Raw genomic sequence first — 14,838 nt, 5'->3', positions numbered from 1 at the left:
TTAAGTAGAAGCATGCAATGGTAGTTTCTTCATCTTAAACAATTTATTGAAAGAAAACAGTGGTAGGTATACCACAACAAAACATTTTCAGTGCCTCAATAAATTGGGATGTGGCCAAAGGATGTCCACTCCTCTCCTTTCTGTGACTCTTCCAGTCTCTGTATCACTGTTCCAACCTCCTGATGACACTCTGTGACCCTCTAAGCTCAGTGAACACCTCCGTCTGAGGACTTCCTGTTTGAAGCCTCCAGTGTTGAGGTGCTGCTGATCAACTGTTAGGTGTCGTCTTGGTCTCATGATGTCAGAATGTGAACAGCAGGATGAGGAGGACTGTTTAAATACCAATTCTAACTGAAGCAGGAAATGTGTTGGTGGATTCATGGATCAAACCTGTTGTGAATTTTGCTGTTAAGCTTCTTGTTAGAGAACAGCAACTTGTGCCAAAAGTACTGAGACACTGAACAGTTGGACGTGTGCACCTGAAAGCCGAATATCCCTAACTTTTGTGAGTAGTGTATCTGCCAATGAAGTCAAAGATATGTAAAATAAGCTGCTTCAAGATGAATACATGAGTAAAATAAACGGTTTAAATATATTTCAACTGATCAGGTGTTAAAGGCAAACAAGGAAGCCATTAGTGTTCAGTTTTACACAATTATCAAAATGTTTCAGGGCATACATGAATCAGGAGTGTGATTTTCCAGACACACATACATACATACTTACATACATACCGGTACCTACATACATACATACATACATACATACATACATACATACATACATACATACATACAAATAGTAATAGTGGTAAAAAAAAATCAAGCAAGAAAGACACTTCTTAAACAATTAAAACACAATGATATTAATAATAATAAAGAAAAGAAGTAAACATAATAAATATATAAATAGAGAAATGGTAATAGAGAGAGAAAAATCAGAGTAAACATTAGTTATTAGAAAATGTAATTGTCATATTGATCAGTTTCAGTTAGTATCCCTGATGACCAGCCGTCTGTAGGGTTCGGGGCTCATAGGGTGCAGAGCCCCGCGTTGGAGCTGTGATGTGTGGGTGGCAACAGATTAACACTGATGAGGGAAACACTGCGGCCTCAGGAGCCGCTCCTGGTCATCACAGCCATTATTAACATACGCTTGTTGTGTCCCTGCAGAGTCTAAAGGAAGGGCTGACCGCCGAGCAGAGACTCCACCTGTTTGAAAACAAAGACACCAAGGAGTTCTGACAGCGACGCTTCATGTCTGCCTACCTTGCTGCATGTTTTGAAGCCCACTATATTTTAGCTCTGTAATGACTTATTTAGTAACACTACACACTGGTCACAAAACACACATCGTATATTATAAAAAAAAAAAAAAAAAAACATGGTATGAAGTTTGAATTTCATGTCTAGATTTTGCATTCCATGCACTTCAGTTAACTGTGACATTTTTTTTTTTGTATTGTTTATGTTTTGCTGCCATGTCTTCCTGTAAATACTGTTTTTAATTGAGCGTCTGTCATGCGTACACTAAAACTATGACTGTGTAAGCTACTGTTTTTACTCCCTAGACTGTTGCTAGCCAGAGGCAGAAATGTGATGTTTAACAGCTAAACACAACTACATACTGATGAGTAAACACTTGCATTATAAAACAATAAGAGTGAGTGTGGCGCTCAGACATGCACGTTAGCGCTCCACCACTCAGTTATCAGTGTTGCTCAGTAACCAAGCTACGGAACAAAAGCGCTCGGCTGCAGTAGAAAACAAGCACCCGCCACGTCGCTCCATCGCCTCGCCTCCGAATGAACATCATAGATGTTCTGTTGGATCAATCCACGACACCCGTGGACAGGCGACAGCTGAACGCATACGGATGGGATTCACTGATTATAATTTAAATATATATATATATGAAAATTTATATAGAGTTTTTTTTTTTTTTTCTCACTGCAATCATTGGTCCAGCTGTATAGGAGTTGTTGGAGTTGGTTCTGTTTGTAGTCTTGTTCAGTGGCAGTCCCTTTGTATTTATTTAAGTGGTTGGGATTTTTCTTTCACATTCCCATTCCTCTGTACTCTATTATTGTAAATATAAAGCAAATATACACCAACTGACTACAGGTTTATTAGCAATAAATATTTTTGCACCCTTTTTGTTGTGAAATGTTTCTGTTGTGTACTATTTTTTTTCATCTTTCACACACTGAACAAACACATTTAAAGGATGACAGATAAAACAAATGATCAGCAGTCTAACTGTTGGTCATGCTGCTCTGTCTCGTGGTGCGTTCACTGCAGCCACATTATCGTGTAAGTACACTCAACATACTGATTCTGTTAGATTCAGTGAACAGTGAATCCACACTCACTCACTTCAGTGCATTGGATGTTGTCTGCCTGATGTCTCAGTTTAGTCACTCTGGGGGAAAAGACATGGTTGTGATAAAATAGGAAACGCTGCATTCTGCACTTCTACCATCTCACCATCAGACGCTCGTCTTATTCAGTCTGACGCGAAAGTCAGACTGAAAAGTCTTAATAATAAAATAAGCCTGAATGTGTTAAGCTTAATTTTCCTTCCCAAGTTTACATGAGCTGTAATGGAGATAAACTTGTCCTAGGATTAAACGCGAGGATGCTGCTTCCAGTTGGTTCTAATATGTGTTTCACAAGTACCCAAGTTTAATGGAAATGGAATACTAAATGGCTGAAATACCCCTTTAATCTCTTGACACCAAGTCAAAAACCCTTGATTCCCGTCATGTTTTATCTTTATTCTAGTTATCACAACCTTGTCTTATAAACTAAGAAATATAAAGAAAATGAAAGCTGCGAGCAGCGATGAGCAGGCCCTGGCACCTGTGCGCACGCTGGACGCCAACCATTCTACGTAGCTCTGAATTTTGACGAGTTTCGGACACTGCACGTGTCACTTCCTGTGCCACCTATGTGGCGCTAGAGAGCACCCACTAATCACGCCTTAAATTCCAGCATATGAAGTGTTGACCACACCATACAAACCTAATTGCTGTTGCAGTAGGTGGCACAATGACTGTGGTCGCTAATTGGCATGTAGATGTCTTCGGGCCGGAGCACATTGGATGATGTACATTGAAGTTACAACTTCCCATTTCATGGCGAGGTATGGAAATCTGACGGCTTGCCACGACCACGCCATTTGAGTTTTGCAGAGACTTTCATCAACTTTTCGTTGTCACAGTTGGGGTGGTGGGGAGGTGGATCGGTTTAACCCCCATGGATTACTTCGTCAATTTATCACCCCTATAAATGGCCAAAAGTTAGCCAGTCAAAGTTAGCAGGGGTTGGCTTCAGCCCCCCTGCAACCCTGAAGGACAAGTGGTATAGATGATGGATGGATGGATGTCTTCAGACCCATTACTGAATTTGGTGAAGATAGGACCTTGTAGAGTTGAGTTACAACAGTTTGTTTGTTCATGGCGAAGGATCGAAATTAGCTGCAACGCCTTTCGACGAAAACTATGGAACATCATCGAGGTCTTGAGGCTTTTCTGACCAAATTTGAGGTGGATCTGGTTAACAGGCCAGTCTTGAGACATCGCGGCGTGAATCACACCATTCCCTGACGCCATTAGGTGGCGCTATGACTGTAACTGAATATTGACATGTAGACATCTTCAGGGCGGGATTTTTATCAAACATGTTAGGTTTGGTGCAGACTGGACCATATAGAGTCCAATTATTAACCACTTCCTGTTTCATGGCAAAACACTGAATGTTTAGGCCACGCCGTTTGGTGAAAACTCAACAACTTTTCGTCTTAAGCTCTTTTCTACACGCTGACCAAGTTTACACCACCTCAGACTAGCTTGACAATTTGTGACCCCTCCAGTTGATCGAAAATGCACGAAAAATCCAATATGGCCGACTTCCTGTTGGGTTTATGACATCACTTCAAGAGGCTGCCGCCAAATTTCGTACGCGTTCGTCAAACGTGATTCCGGGGCTTGAATTTAGGGGGCGCTGTGAAGCCATTTTTCTATGTCCACAAAAGTGAAATTTATTGTAGGAAAAAAGAAATGATTCTTTGCATTTAAGGAATGGAATAAAAGCCTTTGAGTGCGTTTGGAACTCTGCTCCCACAATGCCTCTGAGTGACGACTGGTCCGCTGGTTTGATTAGCCGGGACAGACAGGGACAGCACACAGCTGACAACAATGTCCACTGATTGAACCACGTGAAGAGACAGTATATTATTCCAGGTTGGCTGGACCGGGTTAAGTTTGGTGAGGCTTTGCTGGCCCGCATGCAACAGATGGAAGGGCTGATTCTGAGCCAACTGAACAACGGGCTGCCCCCTGCTAACGTTTAGAGGAATTATGCATGCCTTTAGTCATTTCCACGCTCTGATGTATTGTTTAACTATACTTTTTATCCATGTTATTTCAAATAAAAAGACCAATGATACGCACCACTAATTGTTTTATTGTGAAGGGACACCCGGAAGTGTGAGATTAGACTCTTGACAGCGCTGCTATCAGAGTAGTGTGTTCCTGGAAAGTGTGTGGATCTTTATTTAATGTGGGGCTTTTTCTCTCCGCGCTGTTGTTAGGACTCGTTGGAGTAGCCGGGCTGTTGAAAGAGATGCAGGGTGGGACTATTTCTTAACTGGACGTTTAAAAACGCTGCGGTCTCTCCCGTCCGGGTAAGTTTTGATTAGCAGCACAGCGCATTACCTCCGCTCTGTCTTTGTTTCATCCAGCCGGGCCTTGCCCCGATGTGTGCCGTTCTCTTAAATGGAGAGAACGTGTTGCCAAACTCCACGAAAAGTAATCCGCAATTTAATAATATCTCGCTTGTCGTTGAAATCTGAAGTCTGGCAAAAGCCAAAGTTTACTTATTTGAATCGTTAAGATCCACCCTTCAATTCGGAATTCATATGATACGTCAAAGTATACCATTTCAAAAAGATTTAACATTTTAAATTTGGTTTGGCCGTTGTGCCTGCAACAAAGTTACCAGGAGTCACATTGGACAGTGACGAACAATGTGGACCACTTGGCTATAAAAGTTGGTATTTTATCGAAGTAATAACCTTCTTAGCGGAGCAGGTCACGCCGAAATGAGAGAGAGTCTTTGTCGGTCAATACGAGTTTCAAAGCCACATTCTGTGGCGTATGACTTTCTGTCTTAAATGAAATCTTTTAAAGCAGCCAGATATTTAATGTAGTTCGGCGTACGGGAACGGTGCCGGAGCTAGCCCGGGCCTAGCAAGCTAACGTTAGCTGTTGCTCTGCTAAGCTAACTATCGTTAGCGACCCTGATCTGTCAACGTTGGTGGAAAAAAGTCAACCAAGTGTCTGGAAAGACATTATCCACCGAACCGAACCACTGGATATTATTCTCATTCAACAATGAGAAAAATTGGAAGTGAGCCAAAATTATTACTTAATCCCTGTTATGTTCTCTAACGTTAATGAAATCCAAGCACACGTCAGTTCCCCAGCCAATGTCAACGTTATGACTTCATGTTTCATTGCTTGTGGTTTAACTTCCTGCTTTATCCTTAAAAATGTATTTAAATAAATCAGATTTAATGACAGACCAACAGAGTGGTACTCAAGGTGATGTAGCCTAGTGGTGAAAATTAGTTCAACTATGACCTCGAGTTCCTGGAATAGAACACCGGTGCTCAGTGTGTCCTCTGGTTTGATAAAGAGTTGTTGACTAAACTAAAAGTAATAAACACTTTCTGCAAACCAGGTTGCTTAAAAGTTACTGGGTTTTTTTGCAGTTATGGAGCAACCACCTGGGAGCTTGGATGATCTACAGCCTCAAGACCTCTCCACCTCCAGCATCCCCTCTGTGATCGACCTGACCAGGAAAGGCGAGGACTGCGTCCTCAACACCGCGTCCCTCGATGCCTTGCGGAAGGTCACGAGCTCCGGCTGGTACCCGAACCCTGAGACTAGCGACCCTGCGTTACCTTTCTCGGAGACGGGCTCCTCAGACATCACGCTGCAGTCAGGGGATCAGATCCAACCAGACAATGCCTTCTCCCACACTACAGTCACGCTCTCCTACGTGAGCAGGTCTCACGTCTTCCCCAGCCACGACTCCCTGTCTCAGCAGTCGCCTCTGTGCGGTGTGCCGCCCGTCAGCAAGTTGTCCCTCCACCCTCCTTGCGACTCAGATGAAGGGCTCAGGGAGACGGCCTATGCACTGAACCAGCATTACTTGGAGCAGGTTGAGGGGCCCGTGGACCTCGCCACTCAGACAGAACTCTTTCAGTCATTGCCTCGGGCTCAGGTGGGACCGGAGAACGACGGGGAGGCGAGTCTGACGCAGGAGCCTCCTGGGTTGAATGGTGGAGTCGGTTCCAGCGATGGGGACGTGGATGCGCACGCTCCAGGCGAAGGAGAACACCGCCTCTCTGGGGACAACGGTACGGGTTTGGAGAACGGTCTGGGTGACAGCTGCTCGAGCTCAGGAGTGTGTGCTGAATCCTCACCGGAGACGCTCGTCCCTGCCGCAGGGGAGGATGAGGAGGGGGGAGGCTCTGAGGTGGTCTTTGTCATGTCTAAGACGCAGGACCCAGTGGTGGTCCCGGAGAGCGTGGGTGCTAGAGACCTGTGTTCTCTCAGCAGGGAGTACATCAGTCCCCTGGAGGACCCCGTCTCCCCCTCTGCTACCTCACAGGATGACGTGGAGGATGTGTTCATCCTGCCTCAGGCCTCCAGCTCACCCAGCGGCGACAACTCTTATCTGGAGACAACTGATGAGGTTGTGTGGGATGGGTTGAGTACTGAGGCGGCCATTCAGCCGGGCTATAGCATCAGCTTTAGTACCACGAGCTTAGATTCAAGCAGTGAAAACAAGCACCCTGGCTGCAGACGGAAGGCAGTGTTGGAGCATTTGATCGACTTGACAGATGATGCGAGTGTGTCAGATGTCTCGGAAAACAAACCCAAGACTGTTGTTCCCCACATGAACGGGAAAGCAAAGGCACTACAGAGAAGCTTAAAAGGAAAGAAACTGCCGGTGCGTTCGGGCAGAGGGACGCGGTTAGAGGCTATAGTTATGAACATAAATTCCGGCAGGTATGAAGAGTTAGGATGCTTGCGCACCAGTAAGACGGCAAATGCTTCCCAATTGACAGCTAGAGATTCTAAGTCAGCCAGTCCCAAGAGGAATGATGGCCTGCCGGTAGGAAAAAGGAAAGGCAGATCGAAAGCATCTCTCTCGGTGAAAACGATAAAACAGAGAACAGTCCTTCCGGTAAGAAGGGGTAAAACTAATAACATTAACACTGACAGTTGCAAAGACTCTACCTCTGATTCAGAAATCAATCATTCTAAAAAGTCGCATAGCAAAACTCATCCAAAAAGCCCTCAGCATGCTGTGCACAAAAACTCAAAGAAGGAGCAAGAGCAGCTTTCTCACCCTGACCCCTCAGCGGAAAGTCATGTGGCACAATATTCCCCCCCACCCCCACCACCACCACCACCACCACCACCACCACCGTCAAAATCTCCAAAGAAAAGCCAAGGCAAAGCCAAAGGCAAGGCTGCAGGTAGTAAAACATCTCCCACTGCCAAGACGAAGGGGGCTCGCACTCCCAGGAGTAGGCGGAAGAAACACAGTCGGGGCCACCCTTCCTCCATGTTCTCCCCCAAGGAGCCAGAGATCAAGCTGAAGTACGTTAACTACAAGGAGGAGAAAAGGGACTCGAGGTTGGACAGTTTCTCCCCGTTCATCCGCGTGGAGCGTCAGCAGTCGTCGCCATCACTGTGCACTGTAATCAACTACCCCGAGGAGGTAAGGACACAGCACAGGAAGGGCCAGCAGCAGGCTCACCCCGGAGGCTTTATCTCTGCAGTTGTACCCAGCACGTCCTGCCTGCAGCTGGGCCGGCTGTCCACACACAGCCAGCACCAGCGCTCGCTCGTCTGCTGCCTGTGTGGGCGGTCGGCCAACGCCATGGACCTGGGGGACCTCCATGGTCCCTATTACCCCGAAGGGTTCCGGCCGAGCACCAAAACACCAGCCAGCATGTCGGGCCTCAAAGTGGACGAGGACGAGTACAGCGATTCGGACTCTTCGTCCTGCAGCATCAGGGGTAGGGGGAGGAAGGCCGCCATGCGACCCACGCCACAGGCCCTCAGGCCAGGAGCTCAGCTGAAGCCGAAGGGCCACCTGGACGGCGAGCGGTGGACCGGTGACGGTAGTGGCAGCCCTGCAGCTAAGCGGGTTCGTTCAGACGCCGGCTATGGCGACGTGGAGGACTGGTACAGCCCCCCGGTGCTGCCCCTGGAGCCCTTTGAATACTGGCTCCACGAAGACTGCGGCATCTGGTCCGCAGGCGTTTTCCTTGTGAAGGGCAAAGTCTACGGACTGGAGGAGGCTGTCAAGGTGGCCCAGGAGACGGTAAAGCTCCACTCTGAGCCTGTGATGTGAATATATTGTTAGGCAGTAGATGTGGTTGATATGATGGAAATGAATGGATCTGTGGAGCGTTATTATCGGTGCAGACATTGAGATTCCTACAAGATGACAAATCTTTAATTGCTTGAGGATTTGGCTCCTTGTGCATTTCAAAGAGAGCTGCTAATTAAAAGCTGAGGTCCCTGCAGTGACACTTCCTATGAAACACACACATGGGGGTGGGGTGGTAGTAGACCACAATTTAGTAGATGGCATATATTTAATTTAGAGAAAATCATTTAAAATCACTTAATAGTAAGTATACAGTTCATCGAGAATTAAAATGTTTTGCCGATTTCACTGACTGCTGATCTGCTAATCATTGAATCAACTAATTGTCCTAAGCCCACAAGCAAACACAACGATACAGTGCGATCCACAGCAAATCCACGCCCTCAGACTAGACTATGATCTAACATGTTGGACAAAATGCCAGAACATTTGCCATATTTGTGATCCCAAGGGGATAATGTGTGGGTGTATTAACGAACACTTCAGGCCTGAGAGGCTGCAGCAGGCTTATAAGGGAAAACTTGACTGAGCACATCTGCTGCCACATGTGACCAAAGTTAATTTTTAATGTCTTTAAGGATTTTCTTATTTGACATCGTAGGCTCTCACTGTTTATAATCAGAAATGTTTTCTGCATCCTCCAATTTAGCATTTCTTTACCAGACTCCTTAAAATATCATAAATCTGATTAACTCCAGGGCCACAGAAGTGCCTGGTTGCTGGGAAATACAACCTCTTTGGTTTTAAATTCACAGAAACATCTGAGAGGAGCTTCCCTTTGTGTGCTGCTTTTCTAGTGAGAACTCCGTATTAAATACTCGGCGGTAGTGACCTCGACAGAGCCTCCTCTCTTTGTGAGGTACAACATGCTCGCAGACATGTTCACAGTGTCTTCATCTGGCCTCTGACCTGCTGTGTTTTCAGATGTGTTCGGCATGCCGTGACCCAGGTGCTACGCTGGGCTGCTTCTTTAAAGGCTGTCCCAACAAGTACCACTACAGGTGTGCTCTGGAGTCAGGTAAGCAGGCCAAGTCAGAAAAAACACTTATATTGGAATATTGTATGAAAATGGTTTTTAATAAACACCAACTGGGTGTGCAGACAGTTGCCTTAGAACAAATACTTTAAATATATTTTCTGTATAGATTTTGTCAGCATGTAGCAGGATTTTATGCACATCTTGCGCACGCGCGTGCGTGCGTGCGTGTGTGTGTGTGTAAGAGAGATATACAGCACTCTGCCAAGTCAAGTTGTCAAGCACCTTAAGTTTATTTATTTTATTTATTATCACAAGTGAGTTGCGGTGATTTAAATAAACCTATGAGCACTTTTATTCCCGTTGCACATTATTTACATTATATGCTTAAGGATAACTGGCATTTTACAACCTGGGCTCCATTGTTACATATTTTGGGTTCAAAATGACTGGTAGGTAACAGCAAATGAGCTGTAATGGTGTCTGACGACGTTAGAGGAAGCCATACAGAGAAAGGCCCCGAACATCCTTTTTGTTTAACCACAAACAGCCATTATGTTGCTCTCCTCAAAGCCACCAGACTCCATTAACAGAAACAGTAATTTTACCTCCTAGAACTGCTGCCTCAGTCGGTTAGTTTGTGTGACTCTAACTTTAACCCCTAACAAAGAGCCCAGGTTTAATAGTTAAATTATACTTTATATGGGAACTGACAAAAAAAAAGGTACCGTGTAGAATGTTTTATTGCAGCGTGAAAACCAGTGGCAGCAGGCTAAAAAGTTAGTCTGTGGCTCTGGTAAGCGCTGCTCTCTGCCCCCCCGTCTGCACATGTGGGGGAACAAGGGAACAAAGTGCAGTCACTTATCCACACTTAGGTATCCTTATCCATACTTATCCTTGTGCACAGTTGCACCCAAAATTATTCAACCTCCTTTGCAAATTAGACGTATTGGAAAAACTTTCAGCTCGAACAAGAGCAATTGAAATGGCCCAACACTGCTTGCAGGTGGTTTCTCCACAATATGCTACTGTTAATGCCGACTGCCGTCTCAAAATGATTCAGCCGCCTGAATAGAATCCCTCATAAGAGCACTGAATACACGTAGTGTGCATTGGGGGTTGAATGATTTTAGGTGCAACTGTATGTTTCCAGCTACAACATGCTTAGTTATCTGGTGTTAACTGGTTTCCTTCTTAATGGATCAGTTCACCCAATCTATATTTAGTGGTATCCAGCCACGCACTTAACTTTGGCTTCACTTTTCAAAGTCTTTGTTTAACAATTGCCCCGTTGAGAATATCTTGCTGAATAAACCCACGGCTGCTGCTGTGGGAGAGCGTGTGTGTGTGTCAGCTCACGTGTGTTGGTCTGTGAATAGCTCTGTGGTGAAGTGCTGTTGGCTGTTATCACCTCCACTAAGCCTGAACTGTGGACACGTGGGCGGTCGAACCTTTTGAATGAATCCGTGTGGCTTCTTCAACTCCTGTTCTTGTTCCGTTCTAGCAGACTGCGTTCTCATTGAAGAAAACTTCTCCATGAAGTGTAAAAAGCACAAGGTGAGGACAACTGACAAAAGTAGAGGATTCAGTTTCTTACGGATGATGCCTTGTGCGACTGTTATTAACAAAGCATTAACTGTTGTGATCCCTCATCCTGCCCAGAACAAGACATTCAAAGCCCCTCCAGGGAGCCGTTGGGACGACAGGTGACAGAGCTGGCAGAGACCTCGTGAGGTTAGTGAACACCTGCTCTGCTTTCATGTCCTCTTCCGGACTGTTGATTCAGCCAAGCAGCCAATTTGGAGATGTTGCCATGGGTGCAAGTAGGAACACTGGCCTAACCTGCCGTTAGTTTTGGCAGTAAAAAGTAAAAAGCCCATGTGAGTTAAAGACACTTGGTGCTGCAGCTTTCTGCAGTAAAGAAACATTCTGCCACTTTTTGCACTAAAGCTAAATGCAATGACAAGTTTGTGTGAAGTCAATCCTAATTTCTATGTGGGTACTAGTTGCTTTGCTACTTTGCTAAGTTGCTCCAATTTTACTCAGCCGACCAGAATCGGTAATGGTCGCAGAGAATGATGTTTCCGCGTAGTGCAAGCATTATGGGAGATAAAGACAACAAACTGCCCCATTAAAAAGGATGAAGTAAATAATGCACTGACATCCTAACGAGCTAACTTATCATTAATAACTGAAGCTGGAGAAGTGGGTTAAATATATTGATTGGTCAATTCTGTTGTACTTGAAAAGATTCTTCCAACGTTTGCAGTTTGACAAGTGACTCCAAGCTTTTGTTAGAAGCGATCAATTGGTTGTTAAAATCACATTAAAGCAGCATTAAATCCAGATAACAGCGCAGCACAGATGTTCAGTGTCATTAACTATTACCACACTACTTAACCATACCTGGTAACCCACCTGTACGGTGGCACTCCGCCGGGTAAACAGGTGGCTGGTGTTTAGGGGCCGACATTTTATGAGAAGACTGAGAAGATGGAGGCAGCGTTTCACACTACATGCATAACTCAAAGTTTCTGCTGTTCCTGAGGGTGCAGGTGAAGCTAAATGTTTGTGTCTCCGTCTGCTCTCTTTCTAAACAGCAGCGCGTTTTCCCTCCAAAACGGGAAGAAATGTGCTGATGAATTCATCACTTTGAAATATGTTTTTGTGTTTACTCTCCCAGACGTTCACCTGCAACATCCTGCGGGGGCTCTCCTTCCCCTAATGCTGGTAACTATGGCAACTGTGGACCAGGGTTCTTCTGACTGACAGCTAGCACCCGCAAACCTTAACTTCAGCCTCTGCTCTTCAGCTGCACTTTTTTAACCTCCGACACTGGCTGGAGGAGCCCAGTCACCCCCGCCCCCCCCAGTCCAGTGTGACGGTACTCATCAGACACACACCAGTAACACCAGTGACACCTGCGGGCTGGGGAAACCAGCCGACTTAAAGTAACATGCTGAATCTCTCATTTATGTTATCACTTTGTAGTTATTTATATGGTTTTTTTTTTCTTGGCTTAAATATGAATAACAATCAAAGATATTTAATTTTATAAAGATTTTGTAAGTATTTGATTATATTTGGTTTATTTATTCCTGACGTTTTCTTGTTGGCTTCTTAAGCAGTTGTCAAAGAGGTTTGATTGTGTGTTTTTAAGTTATTGGTAAAGCACTTCGATGTTGAAATATCAAGCCAGCGAAGGAGATGCTGGTTTTATGAACAGACGGGACGGAGAACGTGCTGCTCGCAGAACAAGGTACCTGATTGGACGCCGTCAAACACGACGGGTTCCGTATTAATTTATTAAACACAACAATTTATTTCGTTTAGCACACGTTGTTGTGTTTAGTTTTCCCGGAGCGTCTCAAGGACACCCAAATGACACCTTCACTGAATGTTGACGTTAACGAGGGGACTGAACAGTGTGTTTGAATGTATTCCCCCAGTGTGTGAGGGCTTCGGAGTGGCGCTGAGTGGTCGTCTGCTCCCGCTGCAGTATTACCCCCTTCAGCTGACTGCCCCCCTCCCCTAATCACACCGTTTGCCTCAGGCTCTCTCATGTTCAGGCTCACAGGTAAATTCTGCGAACTGAAACGGAGTCCCAACCCAAACCGTCAGGATGAGACCATGTGATTTTATTTGGCTTAGTGCACTTTGGCCTCCCTCTTCAGGCCGGCAGAATCCAAATGTGCCCCCGTTGTGTTCGTCTGCACGGACCTTTAAATTACACCTGAATGGAATTTCAGCCTGGAGAGCTCTGTTTGGTTGTAATAAATAAAAGCATTAGTTTTTCCCTAGCTAAAGGGTCTCCTTTTCAAGTCATCCGCTGTTTACTCAGATCTCCCCTGTCAGAGCTGCAATCGTTTCCTTCTGTTCAGGTTCGTCCTCTTGAGTTTTGCAGCACACTACTCGCGTTACGTTGTGCACTCCAGCAAGGCCCTCTGTTGGGAATGAAAGGACCACTCAGCTTCACCACTGGAGGATGTGTGTTTACAGATTTCTGTGCCGACGTTGAGAATCTTTGGTTTACATCGATCCGAACTTCAGTAGGAATGGCCATGCTAGTATTAAGACGCCTGATAGTTTACCGTGATTTTATTTGTCAACTCGGGCCTCAATGGTGAGTTTCCACCAGAACCTTTCTGAAAAAGCCTTATCTGACGTACAAGAGGTATATAAAATATTTCCTATTCTCACTAGCTTGTGGTGCAACGACAAATCAGTGGATGTACATCACCTTCCTTTGGATGTCCTGGCGACTGAAGGCGTTTAGCACGCTGCAGACTCTTTATTAACACGAGGAGCTGGCAGGCCAATTGCTAAGGAAGCCTCCAATCACACAGGTGCACGCCGACTCTGGGACTGTAAGCCATGTGCTGACCTGTAGAATCAGGTGATGAGGCGAGGGCTTTGGCCTGCCAGTGGCCTGTTTGTTCCTGTGTGATCAGTGTCGGTGGAGCGTCCCTGTGTACTCTGGCATAGTGCCACTGGGGGCAGCGTTGAGCTGTCTGAGAGCAGTGAGCCAGGTCTGTGTTCACACTGAGTGTCTGAGCAGCAGCCAGACACACTCACACACACGTCATCCTAGAACACCATCTATTTTATCTGTGCCATCCTTATGTTTTCTGTGTTTTATATTTTGTTGCGGTGAAATTTACTTGGTTTTGTTTTTTTTTCTAATGATTTTTTCACTGCAGATTTTTCAATTACAGGCAGTTTGCATTGAACCAAATACAGCTTTTGGAATATGTGTTATTCTTACAAAATATTTGATTTTTTCTTTTTTTTATTTTAAAGTGTTTTGTCCGTGTGTTAATCTCAGGGCTGAATCTCAGATATTCTAATGATTTAAATTTTATTTGGTGTGGTTATTATTTTTCTTTCTTTCTTTGTTTTGGGCTCATTGTGTGAAGCCCACATCGACTGGAGCAATGACACATGTATCGGGATGCGGCGGTCTGCTGTCCTGGTGCACACCACTCATCACATTCCAACGCCGCCTCCACGTGTCTGTCAGTGCCGTGCTGTTTTTAGGTTTAACGTGGACTGCCAACTCCTGTCACTTTTTTTTTTTTTTTTTTTCATGATCAACTGGGCAACTATTTTGTACCGTCTCAGTCACCTCTCGGCGCACCAGAGGTCATGTAATTGTCAAAAATAAATATTTTGTTCAACGTTTTGGTTTTTCTGTAAGAGATTGTTTTTGGGAGACTGGTGGTAAAATTTTAGATTTGAAAATATATAATATATTTAGCACAAAGTATTCATATTCTGTAATGTTTTAATTTGATCTAAAATGTTCAAAAAGGAAATGAGATCTTATTTTAAATGTTTTCTTTGATATAGACTAATTAGAATAATTACTTAAGGCTCTGACGCCAA

The 14,838-nt window shown here is 44.9% G+C and overlaps 2 protein-coding genes across 3 annotated transcripts in view; both read left to right on the top strand.

Moving 5' to 3' along the window:
- mprip (myosin phosphatase Rho interacting protein) overlaps positions 1–2,142 on the top strand; it is a 37,527-nt gene extending 35,385 nt beyond the window's left edge. For both annotated transcript variants that reach the window (XM_070851428.1, XM_070851430.1), the window contains one exon: positions 1,173–2,142. In XM_070851428.1, coding sequence (XP_070707529.1) covers positions 1,173–1,244 — 72 coding nt within the window. In that variant the 3' untranslated portion in view covers positions 1,245–2,142. The remainder of the gene's footprint in view (positions 1–1,172) is intronic.
- Positions 2,143–4,516: 2,374 nt separating this feature from the next.
- LOC139220112 (retinoic acid-induced protein 1) lies at positions 4,517–13,245 on the top strand. The gene is made up of 6 exons (XM_070852183.1): positions 4,517–4,686; positions 5,776–8,408; positions 9,402–9,495; positions 10,958–11,010; positions 11,116–11,187; positions 12,137–13,245. The coding sequence occupies exons 2-5, from the start codon at positions 5,778–5,780 to the stop codon at positions 11,161–11,163; spliced, it is 2,826 nt and encodes a 941-aa protein (XP_070708284.1). The 5' UTR covers positions 4,517–4,686; positions 5,776–5,777; the 3' UTR covers positions 11,164–11,187; positions 12,137–13,245.
- The last annotated feature ends 1,593 nt before the right edge of the window (positions 13,246–14,838 follow it).

The sequence above is a fragment of the Pempheris klunzingeri genome, chromosome 20, assembly GCF_042242105.1.
Source record: "Pempheris klunzingeri isolate RE-2024b chromosome 20, fPemKlu1.hap1, whole genome shotgun sequence".
NCBI lineage: Eukaryota > Metazoa > Chordata > Actinopteri > Acropomatiformes > Pempheridae > Pempheris > Pempheris klunzingeri.
The sequence above is the reverse complement of the archived record's forward strand: the minus strand, read 5'-3'. Positions and strand labels throughout refer to the sequence as shown.